At 42.8% G+C, this 26,387-nt stretch overlaps 1 protein-coding gene across 1 annotated transcript; it reads right to left on the reverse strand.

The window, feature by feature from the left end:
- Positions 1 to 96: 96 nt before the first annotated feature.
- Positions 97 to 26,387, reverse strand: LOC115356444 (NLR family CARD domain-containing protein 3-like). Its single transcript, XM_030047613.1, has 9 exons — positions 26,290 to 26,387; positions 9,348 to 9,473; positions 9,104 to 9,182; positions 4,502 to 4,730; positions 1,761 to 3,522; positions 1,493 to 1,666; positions 1,165 to 1,338; positions 950 to 996; positions 97 to 670 (listed from the first exon to the last, which is right to left on the reverse strand). The coding sequence occupies exons 1-9, from the start codon at positions 26,355 to 26,357 to the stop codon at positions 120 to 122; spliced, it is 3,210 nt and encodes a 1,069-aa protein (XP_029903473.1). The 5' UTR covers positions 26,358 to 26,387; the 3' UTR covers positions 97 to 119.

The raw sequence follows: 26,387 nt of genomic DNA on the forward strand, positions 1-26,387 counted from the left end.
TAATCTCTTATTTATTTTGAGTTAATTTTGTTTTGCTCGATGTGTGTGTGTGTGTGTGTGTGTGTGTGTGTGTGTGTGTGTGTAGTGATACAATATGTCATGTCAGCAGCTGTCTCTGATCAGCAGTGTGAGTGTTTCTCCACACAGGAAGAGACTCTCACTGAGGCGTCATGCCAAATCCTGAACCCTGGAAACAGAGGCTCAGTGAAGGTGGTGTTGAAGGTGTGGAGGTGGATCAGTGTGTCAGAGGAGACGCTGTAGAAGGACAGAGAGCCAGCAGGCCAGTCCAGATACACTGCCACTCTGTTAGAGGAGGAGGGGGGGGCAGGGATGGCTGTTGTTCTGTCATTGTGACAGGCAGTGAAACCATGATCGTGGCAGGCTAGACTCCAGGACTTGTCATTCCTACCAAGCCCACAGTTATCACTGTTTCCTTTCCTGCTGATTCCTCTGTAAGTCACTGATATATAAACTCTTCTTTTCCACTCGACCTCCCAGTAGCAGTGACCAGTTAGACCATCACTACACAGGACCTGATACCAGAAGTCAAACCTCTCTGGGTGATCAGGATATGGCTGCTCCTCTCTCACTCCTGTCGCCTTCCTGTTGTCCTCAGACAGGACGATGTTTCTGTGAGCGGTGTTTGTCTTCAGTTTGAGTTCACAGGAATCTGATGGAGAGAACAAGACACAACAGACCTGCTGTGGTTATTATCTGCTGATATATTAACAGTTTGATTACTGACTTGTTAACACTTTGATGATGACACATTGTGTCAGCCGTTTTTAATTATTGGACTATTTGTTAAAAGATGTTTTAATTTTTGAGTTTTCTGTGTTGAGTTTTTAAAATGATGTACAGTTTTAATGTCTTTGAAAAAAATGAAAATAGCGAGGAGGGTTAACAGATGATCAAGGCTTTGTGGGAGTCAAACTAAATCCACACTTACACTTCCTCAGACCTGGTTTCAACCACTGCTCTCCACCATGGTCCACCCTGGAGGAAGAAACAGAGTCAGAGCAGCAGATTCTCTTTGAGGATAGAAACATGGGCAGTAAATAACCTTCCCTATGAAGGATTTAGCAGACCATGTCACTCATATCCACCATTAAACATGAAACAATACTCAGCCCTCTGTAAGACATTGTGTGTGTCTCTCCATACCTGAGAGCCTCCAGTCTCCAGGTTGGATCTTCCAGTCCAGCAGAGAGCAGCTTCACTCCTGAGTCTCCTGGATGATTGTAGCTCAGGTCCAGCTCTCTCAGATGGGAGGGGTTGGAGCTCAGAGCTGAGGCCAGAGAAGCACAGCCTTCCTGTGTGAGCAGACAGTCTGACAGCCTGCACACCATCACAAACACAATCAGTCCACCACATCATCTGCTTTGTGTTTTCACAGAAACCTACACAGGTTAGGAATCTGATCAGTGACATGAAGCTGCATGTAAATCAGGATTGAACTGGTCATGTGTTGAGCAGGTTGAGGAATCCTGACCTGAGAGTCTCCAGTCTGCAATGTGGACTCTCCAGTCCAGCAGAGAGCAGCTTCACTCCTGAATCCTGCAGCTGGTTGTTACTCAGGTCCAGCTCTCTCAGACTACAGGACTGGGAGCTGAGAACTGAGGCCAGAGCTGCACAGCAACTCTCTGACAGATTACACACACTCAATCTGAGGAGGAAGTAAAGATGGAAACAATAATATGACACTTGTGGAAATAACAATATATCATGTGCTAAATATGTCCAGTTTTCTCTAAACCTACACAGATCTCTTGGAGGCTTTGACCAGTGGCAGCAGCCCCAGAAGAGCCTCCTCTGAAGCAGAGTATTTCTTCAGGTCAAACACCTCCAGATCTTCTTCTGATGTCAGTAAGATGAAGACCAGAGCTGACCACTGAGCAGGGGACAGTTTGGCTATGGAGAGGCGTCCTGAACTCAAGTACTGTTGGATCTCCTCCACTAGAGAATGATCATTCAGCTCATTCAGACAGTGGAACAGGTTGATGCTTCTCTCTGGAGAGGGATTGTCCCTGATCTTTTCCTTGATGAACTGGACTGTTTCCTGATTGGTCTGTGAGCTACTTCCTGTCTGTGTCAGCAGGCCTCGTAGCAGAATCTGATTGGTCTGCAGCGAAAGACCCAGGAGGAAGCGCAGGAACAAGTCCAGGTGTCCATTTGGACTCTGTAAGGCCTTGTCCACAGCACTCTGGTAGAGGTGTTTTAGTTGGGAGGTTGATTGTCCTTCTGACAGCAGATTGACTCCAGAGTTGATGAATGTCACAAAGACATGAACAGCAGCCAGAAACTCCTGAACGCTCAGATGGATGAAGCAGAAAACCTTGTCCTGGTACAGCCCACGCTCCTCTTTAAAGATCTGTGTGAACACTCCTGAGTACACTGAGGCTGCTCTGATATCAATGCCACACTCTGCTTCATAAAAGATCAGGTTGCCTTTCTCCAGCTCCTCAAAAGCCAGTTTTCCCAGAGACAGGATCATCTCCCTGGTCTCTGGAGTCCAGTGTGGATCTGTCTCAGCTCTCCCATGATACTTGATGTTCTGCACTTTGGACTGAACCACCAGGAAGTGGATGTACATCTCAGTCAGGGTCTTGGGCAGGTCTCCTCCATCACTGGTTTTCAACACGTCCTCCAGAACTGTAGCAGTGATCCAGCAGAAGACTGGGATGTGACACATGATGTGGAGGCTTCGTGACGTCTTTATGTGGGAGATGATTCTGCTGGCCTGCACCTCATCTCTGAATCTCTTCCTGAAGTATTCCTCCTTCCGTGGGTCAGTGAAACCTCTCACTTCTGTCACCATGCTAACGCACTCAGGAGGGATCTGATTGGCTGCTGCTGGTCGTGAGGTTATCCAGAGGCAAGCAGAGGGAAGAAGATTCCCCTTGATCAGGTTTGTCAGCAGAACGTCCACTGAGGTGGACTCTGTAACATCAGTCAGGATCTGGTTGTTCTTGAAGTCCAGAGGAAGTCGACACTCATCCAGACCGTCAAAGATCAACACAACCTGGAACTGCTCAAACCTGCTGATTCCTGCTTCTTTGGTCTCAGTAAAGAAGTGATGAAGAAGTTCCACCAAGCTGAATGTTTTCCCTTTCAGCAGATTCAGCTCTCTGAAAGTGAATGGAAATGTGAAGTGGACATGCTGGTTGGCTTTGTGTTCAGCCCAGTCCTGAATGAACCTCTGTGTTAAGACTGTTTTCCCAATGCCAGCCACTCCCTTTGTCATCACTGTTCTGATTGGTTGATCTCTTCCAGGTAAAGGTTTAAAGATGTCTTCACATTTGATTGATGTTTCTGGTCTGGATGGTTTCCTGGATGCTGTTTCAATCCATCTGACCTCATGTTCCTCATTGAGCTCTCCACTCTCTCCCTCTGTGATGCACAGCTCTGTGTAGATCTGATTCAGAATTGTTGGGTTTCCTGCTTTAGCAGTCCCCTCAAACAAACACTCAAACTTCTTCTTCATGTTAGATCTGAGTTCACGTTGGCACCCTGCGAGAGTTCCTGAATGACCAAACAACAAAAAACATCAGCAAATAGATGTTGTATTAAATGTTGTATTAAATTCCAAGGAAATCTATCTGTTGGCCCATTTTGAGAGTAAACCATAAAACTGATAGCAGGAACAAACAAAGAGCTGCACATCCTGATCAGGATTTGGGGAGAATCAAGTTCACAGTTCAACAAACAACACAGCGCTGCCTCAGCCGGAGTGCTGCTGCTGCTGTCCTGGAGAATTCAGCGGGATGTGATGAGAAAACAGGAGGAACTTTTCACCAGGCAAGCAGAAAATGGAAAAGCTGCCCACTAACAAAAATTATAATGTGTAAAAAGTGTCAGAGGCTGATATTGAATTGATGGTTTATGGTATTCAGCAGATCTCAACCAGCAAATCTGCTATTCTAATTGGTGAACTGTATCAGAACTGAAACAGAGCTCATTATAATATCTGATGTTAGTAAATCACTGGCTAAACTGGTACCAGTTATTTTGTAGCTCAGGCAGCTGGTTTGCGCCTGCCTTTGTAAATCAGGGGTAAAACTAAGATTTTTTATGAAGCACTTCCTGTCCTTCACGGTTGGTTCTTCATGAAGTGGAAAAGGAAACAAAAGGCAGAACTTGAACTTGACGGGTTCTGAAGAGTCCCAAGTTGTGGAAAGTTCCTGGTTTCCCTTGACAGTGGAAAAGGGCCACATGACATCAATTTAGCTCATAACTGCTGGTGGAAAAACGAGTCCTGACTGTGTGCAGCCAAATGTGAAAGGCAACATTTTTCATGTGAACTTTTTGTTCAGCTTTTTACACAAATATTATAAATCAACACTTTAACCAGGTTATCTGTAGGGATTTCCCTTCCAATCTGGAATGATGAGATCTTGTTTTAGAAATGTCTGAATTTACAGCAAAGGGTCCAAATGTAAACATTTCCAGTTTCCCATCATTCCTCCTTTCAATCCTGTTAAAGGAGTTAAATGCCTCTTACTGCTCTGCAGACACTCAGCCAGCTCCTCCTGTTTCATTCTCCTCAGGAAGTGCAGTGTGATCTGCAGAAAAGCCTCTCTGCTGCTCCACCTCTGCCGTTCCTCCTCACCGTCCAACACCTCCTCATCCTCCCTCTGCCTCTCTAAGCATTCTGGGTAATCTGGCCTCAGAGACCTCTGGAGGTTTTTCAGCTCCTTCTTCACAAACGTGTTGATGTTCTCCTCCAGCAGCTGCAACAGAAAAATCAAAGAATTAGACTTCCACATTAAAATCTGGACACAAAACACAAAATCAAATCCAGGTGAGGTACTATCCCCCAACAGGACGAGGTAGATGAGATGACAGACTTTTGGGACTCTGAGGACTCAGGGGAACACCTAAAGGACTCCAGACTGCCCTGTTCACAGTTGTGGGGATGTTCACCAGAGCTCTGATTGCTGCTGGACGTTCAGGGTCATGCTAGTGAGAGAGTACGATAGCAGGCACAGGCTCGGATAAGGAACAGAAACTTAACTAACAATAGCTGGGTTTCCATCCACCTATTTTTATTCAATAAAAGAAAATGCGACTTTTTGCTGTGGAAACAGGTTTTGCGAATAAACGATGACTGGACCGGATACCACGTCACACTTCTACGCTACAGTCTTATTATTATTATTATTATTATTAGTCACTTATTCCTTATTTAGGATGGTTCGGTACGAAGTTAGTGCTGCCAAAATAGTAACCAGACTTCTCCCAAGAGCCGACAAGTTCAGCTGGAATCTGTCCATGATCAGCTGTTCAGTGTCAGCTGAGTGTTTGCTGTTGTTCAGTGGACACACAGACGCTATCTTATCAGACCAGATGGGTTTCATACCTAACAGAAACTCCACTTTCAATCTCAGACGTCTTTTTAATATTATGTATATGAAAAGAGAACCAGTCACCGACCTTGTTGTAATAGCTCTTGATGCTGAGAAAGCTTGCGATCAGATCGAATGGCATTACTTATTCAAAGTACTCAGCAGATTCAACCTTGGATCTAAGTTTCTGTCACTAATTAAGCTCATCTATAAAAATCCTACAGCCCAAATCCTAACCAATCGAATACTGTCCGCTCCATTTAAACTGTGCAGAGGAACTAGACAGGGATGTCCCCTCTTCCCTTAAATTTTTGCTCTTGCTATTGAACCGCTAGCTCAAATATTAGACTTGACCCTCAGATGCACGGATACACCACCAAAGGAACAATCAGTAAAATATCACTATACGCAGATGACATCCTTTTATATATAACACAACCACAAACTACTATTCCAGTACTCCTGAATAAAATAAACTTGTTTGGAACCTTCTCAGGTTAACGAATTAATTGGACGAAAAGTGTCTTGATGCCAGTTTATATGGATGACGTATCATCTCTGGTCAACCTTCCATTCATAATTGCTTCTGAAAAATTTACTTACTTGGGGATAGAGGTGACAAAACATTATACCCTCTCCCTTGGCTTAACTCTACCTGCTTAAAACTGATGAAGCATAGGGATCAGCTGCTTAGAAAATCTATTAAGTCTGGGCTTAACACAGACAGCTAGAAACAAAGTGACATCAGAATTACGTAAGACCAAAGCTGTTTTTTTTTATTCAAATTATTGAGAACGCTAGAGGTAACAGCAAAAAAAATATGGCAAACTATGAATATATTAACAGGGAAACAACCCAAGCAGGAAACTAAAGGTCTGGAATTAAAAATTGACAATAAGCTGGTGAGAAACCCTGGTATCCTGGCTCAGAAATGTAATTCTTTTTTTCATAAAATCAATAGAGGATTTGGTAATCCTCTATTCCCCTTCGAAGTTTTTGATCAGCAGGTTTCTAATTCATCTAACAATATCGAACCCAAATTTCATATTCAAGAAATTACAAAATCAGAAGTTATTGAGATCATTAGCAATCTGAACAACTCTAAAGCCAAGGATATCCACGGGCTTGACACCAGTTTCTTAAAATTACATAAGGAGGGTTTAGCTCCCCCACTGGTGCACTTGGTAAATGTATCTATCAAAAATTCAACTGTTCCAAAGGCATGGAAATTGGCTTCAGTCACTCCAGTATTTAAAGCTGGTGACAAGTCTGACATGAATAATTATAGACCTATCAGTATTTTATCTATTACTTCCAAAATAATTGAAAAATGGGTCCCAATCAAGTCATTGAGTTCCTCAGCAACAGCCATACTCCTTTACATCCCATGCAGTTTGGGTTTCGACCACTCCACTGAGACTGCATTGACCATGTTCATGGAGAAAATTAAGTGTTATCTAGATGTTAATGGATGTGTTGGCGCTGTTTTTTTTAGATCTAAAAAGAGCGTTCAACACCGTCACTCATAAGGTACTTTTATCTAAACTGTCTCATTTCAATTTTTCCTCCAAATCTATTAAATGGTTTGACTCATACTTGTCACATAGAGAACAATGCACTGTGGTGGATGGTACCAGCTCCTCTTTTATGGGTTGTCCAGTAGGGGTCCCCCAAGGGTCCATTTTGGGGCCCATATTATTTACATTGTATATTAATGATCTGAAGATGGGGGGATTAGCACTCCCCAATTTTATGCACTATTACTGGGCCTCTGCGATTAGGACTTTTACCTTCTGGCTAAAGAAATATCAGCTACAGCTAAATGGCTACTGATAGAGCAGGAGGACTTTTCTCCATTTTCTTTATCCGCTATCCTACTAGCCCCAACTAAGATCAGTAAGTCAATATATAACAACAACCCTATCATTCACATGATCTGTATATGGACAAAAATCAAATCCAGAGGTATCACCCCTGTGTGACAAATGCAAATCTACTGTAGCAACCCATCTTCATAGTTATGTACTGTGCCCAAAGATTCACTCCTTTTGGATTGGTGTATTCAAAATAATGTCTGAGGTCATGAAGACTGTGATCAAACCAGAACCTCTGCTAATTATTCTGGATGTTTCTGAATCCTTTGAGAATCTAAACCTAGCACAACAGTGTTTTGTGTCATATGGCCTCATAATAGCAAATAAACTGATTCTCACATTGTGGAAGAGTGTGAATGCACCAACTCCTAAGATGGTGGGTGGGTTAGGGTGAGATTTCCCAGTCAACTGATTGTTGTTGTTATTTTGTTATTATGGTTGTTTGTTTTATTTTGTCTATTATTATTATTTTTTCTTTTCTGCTCAAAGTCTGTTTCTATCCTTGAACAATATCCTTAAATGTTTTTGTAAAACGTTACTCTTTTGCCCTAGTCGCTTCTTGACTCAATATAGACTTCAATTATAATCACATGAGTAACCAAAAAGGAGCTGGAAATATGTCATATAATTTGTATGTGATTTTTGAATGCTAAATAAAGAAACATGAGAAAAAAACAAACAGGTTAGGTTGGTTTATTGCTTTATCATTGCTGCTGTGCTGCAGCTTCAAAAGAGCAAACAAAAGGGTTTTGAAGCTGCTCTGCAGATGGAGTTGTATGTTTAAGAAAAGGACTGTAACTTTCTGTTTTAAAAGATGAAATATGAATAAGAGTCACTTCTTTATTTATTTACAACAACAGAATAAATCAGGAAGGTGTAAATACTGCAGGAGAACATTTACACCCATGCGCGCGGGAACTACTTTTTGCCAGGGGGTGCTGCGTAGGGGGTGGGTGGGTGGGTGGGGAGGGAGGGGGGTGCACCTGCGCGCGCACACACACACAGGCTCCCTTTCTGAAACGTTAACGTTAGCTCCAGCTGTAGTGTCCCCCGAAAAATGGTCAAAAAGAGGCGCTTCGTAACACAGAGAAGGCGACTTTATGAAGGAGAAAGTGAACGTTATGTCAAAAAAACATACTCATACGTATCTTTGCGCATTTTTAAGTGGTTATACGGAAATGCGGGACCTTTTCTAGTGGGTATACGCCGTATACCTGCGTATCACGTAGACTACACCACTGATTTGGAGGCTAAACTTTCAGTGACAGACAGACAACCAGCTGTGCGAGCGCAGCGCAAACAAGTGAGAGAGAGTTGCAGCAGTATCCCGCTGTGCTGGCAGACTCAGCAGCAGGGACGGTTTCTGCTATGGGCAGTGCAACTGCCCAAGGCGCAATCTACTTGGGGGCGCACGAGAAAAAAAAATCACTAGTTTTCTAGACTACCGTATTGACCCGCACATGCCGCGGCACCATCAGTCGGCATCAGGCGAGCCCGTCGCGGCATCATCCGGCACCGCGCCCACCCGTCAGGTCTGCCGGATCTGACAGGTGAGCTGCCTCATGCTGGCCGGTGCCGCGGCCGGCTCGCCTGATACCGACTGATGGTGCCGCCTGATGTGTCTCGGTGTGATTGCCCCTCTGCACGCGTTTTACATGTTTTTCGTTTTCCTTGCATTAGGTGCAGTAGATTAATACACGTTTTACTTTCTCCCCCTGTCCACACCTTAAGTGACTGCCACAATCAAGTCATTTTCAAAAGAAAATGACTTTGAAATGTGGTAAAATTAATTTGACATTTATTCCACCCCTCCTCAGCAGGGGGTGCTGCAGCACCCTCAGCACCACCCTTCCCGCGCCCTTGTTTACACCATAAATATTTTACCATAAATATGGAGGCCAGGTCTGTTTGATGCTGCTGGGCAGACTGAGCACTGGGAACCTCTGAGCTCTGCTGGTGGACTCTGTGGAGGACACACACACACACACACACACACACACACACACACACACACACAGGAAACTCAGTCAACAGAGTCTGAAGGTTGAAACCAATTCTGTATCTCATGACTGTGAATCTGAAAACAGAAAAAAAAACATCTTTTTTATCATCAGTTTGAAATAATTACCCATGATCCACAGAGTGCTGTTCGTCTTTGAAGAAAATAGGTGGAGTCATAGACCGTTCACTCTTCATGGACACACAGCTTGCCTCAGGTTCAGGTTCAGGGGAGTCTGGTCTCTCCTTCTGGATCCTGATAGAAACATCAGGAACACAGTGAAGGGATCTGAGTCCTCATTAAAAAATAACTGTAATTTTACTTTCTCAATACAGTTAAAATGCTAACATAATAATGTCTTAGTTAGTTTTAGAGGCATATTTGTCTTAAACCGTTGAGACTTCATCAGAGATTGAGGGCTATAAAATTTAATTCGAACTGGACCTTGAAACTCAGTCAAGAATGGGAGCTGAACCAAATCTATATCTCATGACTGAATCTGATAACAACAAACACATCTGCTATTTTTTTTATTACTGTTAAATAATTAACTTTGATTATAGAGTGGTGTCCATCTTTGAAGTCAAGTTGTAGGGAAACTGAATTTTTAGAAGACAGGGTTGGAGATGGAGAACAGTCATGGACAGTCAGAGATCCTCGTCTTACCTCTGAGCTTTGGTCTGGCTGTCATGTTCTCCAGACAGAGTGGTTCTAGAGGCGGGGAACCTCCTCTCTCTCTTCCCAGCCGGTTCCATAGCAGAGCCAACACCTTGACACAAACACAGCGGCTGATTGATGACAACAAGCTTTCCATGACAGGATGTGTGCTGTCTTCCTGTCAGCACCATGTCACATATACAGAGCAGGAGAACAGTTTTATTTCATCAACTGAACAAAATTCACTTTGTCATTTCCTGAGGGGAATTTTGTGGAATTTTCTTGTAATTTAATCACAAATACATATTTACAATAGTTATAAATGGTTTCCTTTTTATACAAATTTTCTGGCTATTCTATTTGTTAATTTTCTGATAAATATGCATTTACTTTTGTAAAATAATATTCTTGTAATTTTGTTTTATTTTATTCAATTTTCTCTCTTTTGTTAAGAAATCAAGTGAATTTGTCCAGGTTCCAAAGGGGTTGGTATTGAAGCCATAAAGCAGCTTAAAAAACAATAGATGAAACAGTCGGTGATGATGTTTTTCTGTCCTGCGTCGACAGCAGAGGAGGGTTCATCCAACTGGTCTGACTAGTTGTCTCCTGTATTCTTTCAGTTTTACCGATGAACTGAATTCAGATTACAATCTACCTTACACCGACTTCAGTCACCTCTAATGAAATACATTTTAAAGACTTTAGACAGAGTTGATTTTGTCAGAGAGCAATGTTGAAAATTATGACACAATGAATATTTACATCTGGAAACACAGAAATCACATTTTGAAAGACTTTCCACCATCCAGTTATGAAACACAATGTTAATTAAACATCTCTAATGATCCCTGGTCGGCTCTTTACCTGCTGAGTCACATCCACATCAAATCCATGAGACTTTCAGCTTCACCTGGAGAGGAAACACAGAGAGAGAAGACGCTGCTGACTCTCCTGAGACAGTCCTGAGTGTGTGTGTGTGTTTGTGTGTGTGTGTGTGTGTGTTTGTGTTCCTTCCTCATAACTTCAGTCTCAAAGTCCACAAGTTGATGTTTGTGGACTTTGCCCTTGGTTCTTTAGTTGATCTTACTGTAAAGGATTTGATACCTGATATGGGCAGAGATAAGGCCTCTTGAACAACAAAGTAATAAATTAATTCAGTGCTGCACAAAAATAATAAAGTAATAAATATAATAAAGTGCTGCACAAAACAACACAGAGTGATTCAGTCAGTCTTGAGCTCCTGACCCTGGACGAGGTGGAGCAGACATGGTGCGACTCTCAGCGTGAGGTGAAGACACACATCACGTCCACAGTGTCGGTGCTGTAATGCAGCAAGTGAGGTCGTGTCTGCCAGCGTGTGAAATACCCAGTCAACCCAGTCACTGTGAGACTGTCACTGTCACTGACCTTCAGAACCAGGTGGCCATGTCAAGCTTCATCCCCACGTCTGTCCACCTCCTGAAGCCCTGAGCTGAGCCTGCTGGACTGCCTCAGCCATCCCGGGCACCAGCACCTGGACCCATTCTAGGAACCAACTTTTACATTGTGATCTTTTAAATGTAGACACAACACCTACAGACCTTTTGAAACCTTTTCGGGCTGTTTTTAAGCTGTTTACGGTCTGACCTCAACGTATTCTCATGAAACGGTTCGTATGATATCGTACGAAAAATAATGCACAAATTTTCGTGCATTTTCCTACGAATTTCCAGCAGCACGAGCGATCAGCGCGCCTGCGCGAGCCCCGAGGCGAGAGCCTTAAGAAAAATGGCAGACATTCCTTTTATTCTCGGTGGAAAATGCAATATTTTAAGAGAGCTTATGCATTCAAATGCGCTTTGATAACATTTCTAGCGGGAAATGAGCATTTTATTTCCAAAATCTTCGTTCAGTTAGTGTATATAATGTTTACTTTGTTAGTTATTACGAAGATTCTTTCAGGTTTCTATCGTTGCTATGGCTGTTGCTATGGACGCTGCTACCACTGTCGCTGATGTAGCTTCCGCTCGGAAGTATTGTCCTCACTGTCACCGTGGAAATCTGGGGAGGGAGGCGTGGGGTTAACCTGCTCTCACAGAAATCCGTGAAATGAGCATGACCTCCTAATAACGCATTGCGTGCTCCTCGCATGTAACCTGTTTTAATCGATTTCTATGGTTTTAATTCCGTGTGATCACCACACAAACGGTGTTCACTGGAAGTCGGCGAGGATCCGTGACGTCATGCTGTGGGTGGTGGTTCATAGATCCCGGAAGTGCAAATTTTATCGATATTCCGGAAAAAGGTCTGATTATTAGCCATAACGTTGTAACCATCCAAGGCAGACTTACCACAAGCTATGAGGATGTGTAACGATGGCATGTGCTTCAGCCGAGTCCACAAGTCCCGTATAATATCAACTTTATTTTAAGAAAACACGTTTTATTTGCGATGTCATATCACGGAGAAGCACTACATTACCCATAATCCTAGTGTTTATCAGCGACGTGTCTGATTTGACTTTCATCAATAAAGTCAATAAAGTGTAATAAAGTGCATGAAAGTTGATAATATGCTGATATGTTACGCCATTGAACACAACCCTTTCAGTCAGCGAAACAGAGCGGGTGGAAAAAACGCGGAAACACGTCAAAATAACACTAACAATTTATATATATATTTTTATTTTTCATAACACATCTTTATTCATGATATAAACATAGGCTACATGTTAAGGTTATAGTTTTGGTGTTGAAAAACTACCGTATGTATGTTTTTTAAACCTAATTTCAAAACTTTTCCCCTAACCCGGAAGAGGCGCACCAGAACTACAATCTGCGCGGAGTTGCAACACACAGAGGTGTCCTGCGCCATAGATTTTGTAGTTCTAATATGTTATGTCTATTATGTGATGTTGTGATCACTAATTTTTTGGGTGTGGGAAGAACGCCTGTTTGGTCAGATTTTATTTATTTTTTTCTTAAGATAGTGAAATCATGTTTTTTCCATGTTTTGACACTAGTCAGTGGCGCCCCCTATTGGTTTGCCATCGGGCATGATAGTAGAGGTCAAGAGCTTTCCAAAAATGTTGACCCCATGTCTGTGCCATTTTTTGTTGCTGCACTGTAAGCCTTTAAAAGTGTCTCAGGTGCAAGGTTCAAGTTTGATTTTCATCTTGCTCCAAGCCAAGGCTGTCTCAGATGTACATCTGCAGACCTCTTTTAGGGCCAAGCTTGATAAAATCAGTCAAACTTCTTTAAGGGGGTATTTAATGGCCAAATTTATTTATAATATTGATGTTAGTCTTAAACACAGTCATACTTTTCAATTTGGACCATTTCAAAGCTTATTTTCCCCTTAAAATACTCAGTGTTTCATATTTCATATTTTCCCATTGACTTAATATGGCCACCTGAGACACTTTTAAAGGCTTACAGTGCAGCAACAAAAAATGGCACAGACATGGGGTCAACATTTTTGGAAAGCTCTTGACCTCTACTATCATGCCCGATGGCAAACCAATAGGGGGCGCCACTGACTAGTGTCAAAACATGGAAAAAACGTGATTTCACTGTCTTAAGAAAAAAATAAATAAAACCTGACCAAAGAGGCGTTCTTCCCACACCCAAAAAAATTAATAAAGATTGAAAAATTAGTGATCACAACATCACATAATAGACATAACATATTAGAACTACAAAATCTATGGCGCAGGACACCTCTGTGTGTTGCAACTCCGCGCAGATTGTAGTTCTGGTACGCCTCTTCCGGGTTAGGGGAAAAGTTTTGAAATTAGGTTTAAAAAACATACATACGGTAGTTTTTCAACACCAAAACTATAACCTTAACATGTAGCCTATGTTTATATCATGAATAAAGATGTGTTATGAAAAATAAAAATATATATATAAATTGTTAGTGTTATTTTGACGTGTTTCCGCGTTTTTTTCCACCCGCTCTGTTTCGCTGACTGAAAGGGTTGTGTTCAATGGCGTAACATATCAGCATATTATCAACTTTCATGCACTTTATTACACTTTATTGACTTTATTGATGAAAGTCAAATCAGACACGTCGCTGATAAACACTAGGATTATGGGTAATGTAGTGCTTCTCCGTGATATGACATCGCAAATAAAACGTGTTTTCTTAAAATAAAGTTGATATTATACGGGACTTGTGGACTCGGCTGAAGCACATGCCATCGTTACACATCCTCATAGCTCATGGTAAGTCTGCCTTGGATGGTTACAACATTATGGCTAACGTCATGCAATTTGGACTATTTGAAATTCACCATTTGTGTCATCACCATGGTGAGAGCTTTAATTTGCTGACCATGTCAGTTCCAGTTTAACACTCCAGCTTTCTCAGTCTCAACACCAGAACCATCTGAATGCTCTGGGGCCAAGCATGGGATGAACTGGAAGCAAAGAATTCATGTGAAATTAATGAATCAGTTGGAAAATCCATAATTCAATCACAGATGTTTGTATACTCATTATTGTGTCTGGCAGTGAAACCACCATCATGGCAGTCCAGACTCCAGGACTTGTCATTCCTGCCAAGCCCACAGTCATCACTGTTTCCTTTCCTGCTGATTCCTCTGTAAGTCACTGCTACATAAACCCTTCCTTCCCACTCGACCTCCCAGTAGCAGCGACCAGTCAGACCATCTCTACACAGGATCTGTTTCCAGAAGTCTAACCTCTCTGGGTGATCAGGATATGGCTGCTCCTCATTCACATGTGTCGCCTTCCTGTTGTCCTCAGACAGGACGAGGATTCTGTTTGCTGTGTTTGTGTCCAGTTTGAGTTCACAGGAATCTGATGGAGAGAACAAGACACAACAGACCTGCTGTGGTTATTATCTGCTGATTTATTAACAGTTTGATAATTGATATGTTAACACTTTGATGATGACACATTGTGTCAGCTAGCCTCTGTGCACAACAGGTACAAAATCAGTGCACAACAAAATGTTATTAAATTTTCCAGTATTTATTAATAAGTACAAACAAGATCTGAGATTTTTTAAAAAAAATGACATCATTTTTATTTAAACAACATATCCAACCTTCACATCTTTCTTCCCTCTTGCCTCCGATGGATTCAGATTGTCTTTTCGTGGCGTCTCTTCACCTGCACTGCTGCCCAGAGCAGAGCTGTGATTGGTCAGATGTTGACTGTCAGTCATCACACTGATGCCTGCACCAGATCAGGAGCTCAGCTGACTGGATTCGGGGCGTCCAGGCCCCGTAAGCGATGGCCTGGGAGCGTCAGGAGCCGCTGGCACCCGGGACACTGCAGCCGCATTTATGCGCCACATCTGCGGACGAGGCCCCAGCGCATCATGAGGCCCGAGGCACAGCGCGTGCTCTGTGTTTAGGGAGGGGCAGCCCTGAGGTAAATACACCCCCTAATGCTGCCAGACAGGGAGTGGACGTGAGCTGGAAAACATTATGGTGTCCCCAGTGGCTGTGCATGAACAGGGACTGGTGTAGCCTCGGGGAAATGACTGATGCCAGACTTTACCAACGAGGGTTTTTGTGGGGGAAGAAACAGTGAAGCAAATACATGCACATCAACCATAGGATGGTTTGAAGGATTCGCTCCTGGTTATGGATTAAAGTCTTCCACAATCAAAGGTCTTACACATCACTGGGAGGACATTAAAAAATGTCCTCCCAAATATCAAGACTCACTTTATTCTACATTTCATTTAATTATTTTTCTTGAATGAAATCAAGAAAAATAATGTGTGTAAAAACTGGATTAAAAAAAAAAAAAACACCAAAGACTGAGACTGTTGGTGTCCTTTTATCGCTGCTCCATCGAGAGCATACTAACTTACTATATTTACAGCAGCAGCACAGCGGCCCAGAAGAAGGCCCTCCAGAGGGTCATCAGCTCAGCCCAAAAAATCATCAGCTGCACCCTCCCCACACTGGAGGAACTGTACAGTTCCCGCTGCCTCAAAAGGGCTCAGAACATTGTTAAAGACACTTTCCATCCTGGTCACAGCCTGTTTGAGCTGCTGCCATCAGGGAGACGGTACAGAAGCATCAAATCTAGGACAAATAGGCTGAAAAACAGCTTCTACCCCACTGCAGTAAATGCACTCAATGCTACTAAGAGATAGTGCAATAGATTGTGAATGTGTTTGTGTTTTACTGTTTACTTTTTATTCAATTTATTATGTTTTTTTTTTTTTTGTTCTTTACATTGTTTGTATGTTGAACGAATGAATTACCATCAAGGATCGCACTTTTAATTTCGTTGTGCATTGTACAATGATAATACTCTATTCTATTCTATTCTATTCTAAATGATTTTCCATAATTAACCAGTAAGCAGTGATTTAATACATGATACATTCTGATGGTCAGAGATCTAAGGTTGGGTCGGTCTACAGACGTTAGAGAAGGATTTCATTCACCTGGACAGTGTCAGAAAATTCTTCTGCACACCTGTAAACAAGCTTTGCAGTGTGTCAGAGAGAAGGCATGAATAAATCATGAACAAAATCCCACACACCGTCTCAAACTTGAAGCTAGACCTTTATTAAACAAGACGACGTTACAGTCTGCTCAGGATCTTCCTCAGGTGTGAACAGCAGGTGACTGACACGTTCTTATACAGGGCACAGTCACCTATCAAAGAAACCTGAAGCACCACAGCAAGATTGCTTATTCTCTTAATGTTATTAATCAAAGAAATGTCCCATTGCATAAAAGAAAACAATATGACAATAACCTATAGGCCGAGCATAAGAACATTAAATATAAACCTCAGATATTTCTCATGATCAAAACATAAACCCTCATCCAAGAGAACCTGTGAAGCCAAATATACACATGAAGTAAAAAAAAACAAAACAAAACAAAACAAAAAAAAAAAAAAACAGCAGATAGGTTTCTATATAAAGATCGTGATTGAATACAGTCAGAATGAAGAAAACCAGAGGCTCGCATTGAGAACTAATTCATCATCATGTTCATGTGGGAACAGAGTTTTTAAGGCGTGTATCCAGTACGCTTCACCTCTTTTTAGAGGCAGTTCATGATTTTGGCCTCTAGGTGGCAGACTGACCTGTTCTATGCCAATGAAACCTAGACTAGAAATATGACTGGAGTCACTGAGGTGGACAGCCACTGGATCTTCCTGTCATTCGTCCAGACGCTACTTTTGTATTCACTGCTTCAATGTTTGAACTTTGCAGATGTTTCAGCGACATGTACCAGGCCACAAGGAGCAGCAGATAAATCACATGGTGGAGGCTCAGGTGATGCTGCTGCCAACAGGACACCATTTCCCTACATGTGGGCATGAAAACATGTTTTCATATTATTGTGACACTGTGCACAGTTTCACATCAGCAGCTGACATTTGGTAATGGACTCAGCAGAGACAGAAGGACTTCGAAGTCACAATGAATCAGATGAACTGAGGTTTTTTTCTTCTTTTAAATAGTTCAATAATTTTAATAAGAGTTATAAAGAATTTAGCTGGATACGAGAATTAAAAGAAAATTAAATCAATCAAGCAACTGAATAAACTCCTCATCGTCTATCAATTAATCTCTTATTTATTTTGAGTTAATTTTGTTTTGCTCGGTGTGTGTGTGTGTGTGTGTGTGTGTGTAGTGATACAATATGTCATGTCAGCAGCTGTCTCTGATCAGCAGTGTGAGTGTTTCTCCACACAGGAAGTGACTCTCACTGAGGCGTCTGGCCAGAACTTAAACCCTGGAAACAGAGGCTCAGTGAAGGTGCTGCTGAAGGTGTGGAGGTGGATCAGTGTGTCAGAGGAGACGCTGTAGAAGGACAGAGAGCCAGCAGGCCAGTCCAAATACACTGCCACTCTCTTAGAGGAGGAGGAGACACGAATGTCTGCCTGTCTGTTATTGTGTCTGGCAGTGAAACCACGATCATGGCAGTCCAGACTCCAGGACTTGTCATTTCTGCCAAGCCCACAGTCATCACTGTTTCCTTTCCTGCTGATTCCTCTGTAAGTCACTCCTACATAAACCCTTCCTTTCCATTCGACCTCCCAGTAGCAGTGACCAGTCAGACCATCTCTACACAGGATCTGCCACCAGGAGTCAAACCTCTCTGGGTGATCAGGATATGGCTGCTCCTCTTTCATCCATGTCACCTTCCTGTTGTCCTCAGACAGGATGAGGTTTCTGTGAACTGTGTTTATGTCCAGTTTGAGTTCACAGGAATCTGATGGAGAGAACAAGACACAACAGACCTGCTGTGGTTATTATCTGCGGATTTATCTGCGGTAACAGTTTGATTATTGATTTGTTAATACTTTGATGATGACACATTGTGTGTTGTTTATTAATTTGTATGAAATAATAATAATAAAAAAAAACTCTATTGGTGGACTATTTGTTAAGAGTTTTTTAAATAACGTGTAGTTATGTCTGTGAAAACAATGAAAATGTAGAAGTGGTTTAACAAATGATAATGGCTTTGCATGAGTGTGTTTACTGTATGCGTAAAAATTAATTTGTAAAATTTTTAAATATTAAAGGAATAAAGCTTGTCTTTGTGATGGGTGATTGTGATTTTGTTTGGTTCAACAGGTAAAAGCAGCTGAGAACAAGCAGCAGAAACTGCAGCTGCAGCATCTAAACAGCTGAATGTTTGCTGCTTTGTGTTCAGGAGTCAAACTAAATCCACACTTACACTTCCTCAGACCTGGTTTCAACCACTGCTCTCCACGAGGGTCCACCCTGGAGGAAGAAACAGAGTCAGAGCAGCAGATTCTCTTTGATGATGGAAACATGGGCAGTAAATAACCTTCCCTATGAAGGATTTAGCAGACCATGTCACTCATATCCACCATTAAACATGAAAAAATATTCCTCAGGCCTCTGTAAGACATTGTGTGTGTCTCTCCATACCTGAGAGCCTCCAGTCTCCAGGTTGGATCTTCCAGTCCAGCAGAGAGCAGCTTCACTCCTGAGTATCCTGGATGATTGTAGCTCAGGTCCAGCTCTCTCAGATGGGAGGGGTTGGAGCTCAGAGCTGAGGCCAGAGAAGCACAGCCTTCCTGTGTGAGCAGACAGCCTGACAGCCTGCACACCATCACAAACACAATCAGTCCACCACATCATCTGCTTTGTGTTTTCACAAAAACCTACACAGCTTAGGAATATGTTCAGTGCATGTAAATCAGGATTCAAAGGTACAAAATGTAATATTAATGCTCTTAAAGTGTGTGAATGATCATAACACAACAGCAATTGTTCACTAATGTTGTTGTTATCATAGCAGTCAATCCACTGTCACCACGATGGCAGCTGAAATTTGAGAAGTGGGTCCTTGGGAAAAATCCCTGGGAAGGATTTTCCTGCTGTCACCCGAACTGGGTCATTTTATTCTATTGGCAACATGAATGTTGTGACCAAGTTTCATGGTGATCCACCACAAAGCTTTGGAGATTTGCTGCTCTGGACCTAACTGCTGAGTGACCGACAAAGTGACGTACAGGCCTCTGTTTCACAGCAGGGCAAGAAGGGATGAAGACAAAAACACTGAACAGATGATCCTGATATGGATCTTACATGGTTACACTTTGCAGATTCAGGATCACTGAGCTGAGAGAAACTTTGAGTAAATGGACCTTAGTGTGAAAAGTGACAAATCAGTCAATCACTGTAAATGGACATTACCTGAGAGCCTCCAGTCTGCAGTGTGGACTCTCCAGTCCAGCAGAGAGCAGCTTCACTCCTGAATCCTGCAGCTGGTTGTCACTCAGGTCCAGCTCTCTCAGACTAGAGGACTGGGAGCTGAGAACTGAGGCCAGAGCTGCACAGCTTCTCTCTGACAGATTACAGCCACTCAGCCTGAAAAGGAAATAAAGACGCAAACAATAATGTTACACCTAGTTTCTCTTCTGGAGAAAACAATATGTTATGTGTTAAATATGCTCAGTTATCTCTGAACCTACACAGATTTCTTGGAGGCTTTGACCAGTGGGAGCAGCCCCAGAAGAGCCTCCTCTGAAGCAGAATATTTCTTCAGGTCAAACACCTCCAGATCTTCTTCCGATGACAGTAAGATGAAGACCAGAGCTGACCACTGAGCAGGGGACAGTTTGACTGTGGAGAGACGTCCTGAACTCAGGTACTGTTGGATCTCCTCCACTAGAGAATGGTCATTCAGCTCATTCAGACTGTGGAACAAGTTGATGCTTCTCTCTGGAGAGGGATTGTCCCTGATCTTCTCCTTGATGAACTGGACTGTTTCCTGATTGGTCTGTGAGCTACTTCCTGTCTGTGTCAGCAGGCCTCGTAGGAGAGTCTGATTGGTCTGCAGTGAAAGACCCAGGAGGAAGCGCAGGAACAAGTCCAGGTGTCCATTTGGACTCTGTAAGGCCTTGTTCACAGCACTCTGGTAGAGATGTTTTAGTTGGGAGGTTGATTGTCCTTCTGACAGCAGATTGACTCCAGAGTTGATGAATGTCACAAAGACATGAACAGCAGCCAGAAACTCCTGAACGCTCAGATGGACGAAGCAGAAAACCTTGTCCTGGTACAGCCCACGCTCCTCTTTAAAGATCTGTGTGAACACTCCTGAGTACACTGAGGCTGCTCTGATATCAATGCCACACTCTGCCAGGTCTGCTTCATAGAAGATCAGGTTGCCTTTCTCCAGCTGCTCAAAAGCCAGTTTTCCCAGAGACAGGATCATCTCCCTGGTCTCTGGAGTCCAGTGTGGATCTGTCTCAGCTCTCCCATGATACTTGACGTTCTGCACTTTGGACTGGACCACCAGGAAGTGGATGTACATCTCAGTCAGGGTCTTGGGCAGGTCTCCTCCCTCACTGGTTTTCAACACGTCCTCCAGAACTGTAGCAGTGATCCAGCAGAAGACTGGGATGTGGCACATGATGTGGAGGCTTTGTGACGTCTTGATGTGGGAGATGATTCTGCTGGCCCTCTTCTCATCTCTAAATCTTTTCCTGAAATATTCCTCCTTCTGCGGGCCAGTGAAGCCTCTCACCTCTGTCACCATGCCAACGCACTCAGGAGGGATCTGATTGGCCGCTGCGGGTCGTGTGGTTATCCAGAGGCGAGCAGAGGGAAGCAGGTTCCCCTTGATGAGGTTTGTCAGCAGAACGTCCACTGAGGTGGACTCTGTAACATCAGTCAGTATCTGGTTGTGGTTGAAGTCCAGAGGAAGTCGACACTCATCCAGACCGTCAAAGATCAACACAACCTGGAACTGCTCAAACCTGCTGATTCCTGCTTCTTTGGTCTCAGTGAAGAAGTGATGAAGAAGTTCCACCAAGCTCAACTTTTTCCCTCTCAGCAGATTCAGCTCTCTGAAAGTGAATGGAAATGTGAAGTGGACATGCTGGTTGGCTTTGTGTTCAGCCCAGTCCAGAGTGAACTTCTGTGTTAAGACTGTTTTCCCAATGCCAGCCACTCCCTTTGTCATCACTGTCCTGATTGGTTGATCTTTTCCAGGTAAAGGTTTAAAGATGTCTTCACATTTGATTGGTGTTTCTGGTCTTGCTGGTTTCCTGGATGCTGTTTCAATCCATCTGACCTCATGTTCCTCATTGAGCTCTCCACTCTCTCCCTCTGTGATGTACAGCTCTGTGTAGATCTGATTCAGAGGTGTTGGGTTTCCTGCTTTAGCAATCCCCTCAAACACACACTCAAACTTCTTCTTCAGGTTAGATCGGAGTTCATGTTGGCACCCTGCGAGAGTTCCTGAGTGAACAAACAACAAATAACATCAACAAATGGATGGCATATTAAATGTGAGACATGTCAACATTTCCTAGGAAATATATCTGTTGGCGCCTTTCAGCTGTAAGCGAAACAACAGTCTGCAGAAACAAATAAATTTGATTTGGGGGGAATAAAGTTCACAGTTTAACAAACAACACAGTGCTGCCTCAGCTGGAGTGCTGCTGCTGCTGTCCTGGAGAATTCAGCGGGACGTGACGAAAACACAGGAGGAACTTTTTACCAGGCAAGCAGGAAGTGGAAAAGCCGCCTACTGAGAAAAATACGACTGTGTACAAAGTGTCAGAGGCTGATATAATTGAATTGATGACTTATGACAAATCAGCAGATCTTGACGTGAAAAAGTTAATTCTACAGCAAACAGAGTATAAAAATAGGGATGCACGATATATCGGCATTAATATCAGTATCGGCCGATGTTCGCCATTTTTTAACATATCGGCATTGGTCAGATGAGTAAAACTGGACCGATATTAACAACCGATGTTTATATCTGTCTAGTTGCTGTTTGTGTATGTGTGCCGGGAGAGGGAGAGGTGTGAGGGAGGGTGAGAGGGTATTTGTTTGGGCACGTGTCAGTGACATAAACAGCACAGGATTGTGGGGTGTTAAAATGAAGAGGAGAAAAAAAATGTCAGCGGTGTGGTCGTTTTTCACGGTGTCGAAAGAAGATACTCGAAAAGCAGTATGCAACACCTGCAAAGTCGAGGTAATGCGAGGAGGATGCCGCGTCAAGTCATTCAACACTACAAATTTATTATCTCATCTGAAAAACCGCCATCCAGAAGTTCACAGCCAATGGCAGAAAGCTAATGCTGCTAACGTTAGCCAGCGGGCAAAAGCGAAAACAGCAGCCGCCGCCGCCGCAGCTGGGAGCCCAATACAACAAGTACTCGACCAAACCAAGAAATTTGCCAAGGACAGTGCAAAAGCCAGATCAATAACAAACAAGGTAATGGAAATGATTGCTCTTGACGACCAGCCGTTTTCCATAGTGGAGGACCAGGGATTTCGGCGGTTGATAGAGCATATTGAACCCCGCTACAGCCTGCCAAGTCGGCGCTACTTTTCCGACGTCTCCCTCCCTGCTTTGCATGAAGTTGTGGCCACGCATATCCACAAACTGTTGGACAATGTGACTGACATTAGCTTCACGACGGATATATGGATTTCGGACGTAAGTCAGATGAGTATGTTGAGCCTCACTGCCCAGTGGATTAATGACAACTTTGAAATGAAGAGAGCTGTTTTGCATGCACAGGAGTTTGCAGGATCGCATACGGGGGCCGCCATCGCTAGCGCATTTGACTGCATGTTCGCTCAGTGGAAAATTAAAAAAGACAATGTGCATGTTGTGCTTCGCGACAATGCACGAAATATGCAGAAGGCAATGGACGAGTGTGGTGTTAAAAGCCTAGGCTGCATGGCTCATACGCTGCAGCTAGCAGTGCATGATGGAGTGTTGAGTCAGCGAAACGTCTCTGACTGTGTGGCTATTGGAAGGAAAATTGTCGGACATTTTCGCCACTCTCAACTCGCCACCTCCCGGCTGAGAGACATACAGCAAGAGTTAGGCATGAAAACCAAGATGCTACAACAAGATGTCGCAACCAGATGGAATAGTACTTTTATATGATGAAAAGTCTACTGGAACAGAAGCGCGCGCTTGGTGTGTATGGAGCAGATCATGAGCTGCCTGCTTGTTTCAGCGCACATCAGTGGGGCCTCGTTGAAAACATGACCACGCTTCTCACTCCATTTGAACAATTAACGGGGGAGATCAGCTCGCATTCGGCTACTGCAGCGGGCGTGATTCCCCTCTGTTGTGGCACTGAAACGTTTGCTGAGCAAGGCAGCTGACACAGACAGAGGGGTCCGCACAACAAAAAACACTCTACTGGAAGCTGTGAACCAGAGATTTGGAAGCGCTCTCTCTGAGCCGCTTTACTACTTGGCTACGATCCTTGACCCTAGGTACAAAGACCGTTATTTTGACACAGTCACCAAGCAAGCGGCGGTAAATATGCTCCAGAAGCAAGTGGACAAAATGACGCACAGCGACAGAGCTACGGAGACACCAGGCACAGAAGAACCACAAGAGAAGAAGATAAGAACGAGCGACGAGGGTGGAAAGTCGCTGCTTGACATGCATGATGAAATTCTGGAGGAAAACTCCATCATGGAACAGCAGGCAGGCCTGACAAGCCACACAAGTGTGCAGGTATAGTATTATCAGACCCTGTCTTTTATTAAAATAACAAATCCTTTGAGCAATGATTTTTTCTTATTAATGTGCTGTACATTCTATAGAGTTACTAAAACAATAGGTTTACTTAAATGAAAAAACTAATTGTTACAAAAACATTATTTAGTGATGCTTCTCTGCCCTCTTGAGGTTGACCTTTAGCACTGGTCATCTGCTCAGAGCAAAGTTCATCAAAGCTCTTAAGGGGAGGAGGACAATGTTATGTCTATATTGCTGGTAATTTATCAGACATGCATACTAATACACTTACGTCTACATTACTGTAGGTGCATGGCTATCTGATTGAGCCCCCTATCCCCAGAAATGAGAGCCCACTGCAGTATTGGAAAAGCAACATGTCTCGCTTTCCTGCCTTGGCCAAAGCAGCATGCAAGTACCTTTCAGCTCCATGTACAAGTGTGGACAGCGAACGTCTCTTCTCTGCTGCATCACAAATTGTTGATGAAAAGAGAAACAGGATCCAGTGCGAGAAAGCAGAAATGCTTCTCTTTGTCAAAAAAAACCTGCCTTTGCTGATGAAGTAGGCCTGGACTATAACCTACAGTGTCAGGTGGAAACACTATTTTAGTGTTTGGGAAATTTACTTTGAGTACATTGTGGCTCCTTTAAGTTGGAAAATGTACAAAGACTACTATGTCTTTTGAGTTACAGTTATGTCACAGTTCTAAAATTCTGATTGAGTATTTTTATAGATGGGACTTGAAATTGTCTTGCACTGATTTGCACTTGTATAGTGTTTTTTATGTTTGCTTGGTGGAAACATTGTTTCAGTGTTGGGGCATTTACTTGAAAATTACAGTGCACGTTGGAAAATTGTACACTGACAGTCAGGACATGTTTTGATATTTTTGATTTAGCCTTTTTCACAGATTTGAGTTTAAATGGAGTGGGCTTGAGCTTAAAACATGTTTTGCAATTTAACAAATGCCTGGTTGCCATGAATACTGGCAAGTTTTATCAGGTAACTTTGTCAGGATATTATTTTGATTTATGATCCTTGTTATAATTTATGATCCAAACCTTCTCACAGGAGTTTTGTAAGTTGAGGGAGTCAAATTGTACTTTAATTTAGTTACACAGTTGCTACAAGTAGTAAAGGTTGCTGAAAAGTAACACTGTTGGTTACTTGTGTTTTATGGTAGCCCGATAAACTTGTTATTTGGAAGTAAAACACGTTTTGAAAATAAAGGAAGAGATTCAAAAATTCAGTTTGCATGATTCTCAGTCTGTACAGAATTTTATCATCTCTGAAACTTAAAAAAAAAAACATATCGATATCGGTAAATATCGGATATCAGCCATAACAGCAATATTAATATCGGATATCGGTATCGGCCAAAATTTCCATATCGGTGCATCCCTATATAAAAATGAAGCAAGAATGAATTCTTTGATTTAAAAAAGGTTTGTAGTGGCATTAATAGCATTGTGTGCATAAAAAAAATAATTATCATTATTTTCTTTTGCACTCCTTGATTTTGCAAGTGCAACTGAAGGTGGACATCAGGGTACAAACATTTAGCCCATGAGTGTGTCTTACTAAAAATAAAAAGCTTTTTTACTGCCTCATGAAAATATGTTTTAATTTAGACACAGACATGAAAAAAGGTTTTAAATGTACCAGCAGCCTACTTAGGGTCACCGAAAGGATGATTTAAAATAAAATCTACAACAATTGTTTTAGAAATGTCTGTATTTACAGCAGAGGGTAGAAATGCAAACATTTCCATTTTCCCATCATTCCTCCTTTCCATCCTGTTAAAGGAGTTGAAAGCCTCTTACTGCTCTGCAGACGCTCAGCCAGCTCCTCCTGCTTCATTCTCCTCAGGAAGTGCAGTGTGATCTGCAGAAAAGCCTCTCTGCTGCTCCACCTCTGCTCTTCCTCCTCACCATCCAACACCTCCTCATCCTCCCTCTGCCTCTCTAAGCATTCTGGGTAATCTGGCCTCAGAGACCTCTGGAGGTTTTTCAGCTCCTTCTTCACAAAGGTGACCATGTTCTCCTCCAGCAGCTGCAACAGAAAAATAAAAGAATCAGACTTCCACATTAAAATCTGGACACAAAACTCAAAATCAAATCCAGATCAAAGAGGCTGAAAGATGTAAAGAGAGCAGCACGGAGACGATTCTGAGCAGAATGGTTGTTTTTCAGTTGGTATGTTGTTGTACATTTACACACCATAAATATGGAGGCCAGGTCTGTTTGATGCTGCTGGGCAGACTGAGCACTGGGAACCTCTGAGCTCTGCTGGTGGACTCTGTGGAGGACACACACACACACACACAGAGGAAACTCAGTCAACAGAGTCTGAAGGTTGGAACCAATTCTGTATCTCATCACTGTGAATCTGAAAACAGAAAAACATCTGTTTCATCATCAGTTTGAAATAATTACCCATGATCCACAGAGTGCTGTCTGTCTTTGAAGGCAATAGGTCGATGCATCGACCAGTCACTCTTCATGGACACACAGCTGGGCTCAGGTTCTGGTTC

Source organism: Myripristis murdjan, chromosome 24 (genome assembly GCF_902150065.1).
Source record: "Myripristis murdjan chromosome 24, fMyrMur1.1, whole genome shotgun sequence".
Lineage (NCBI taxonomy): Eukaryota > Metazoa > Chordata > Actinopteri > Holocentriformes > Holocentridae > Myripristis > Myripristis murdjan.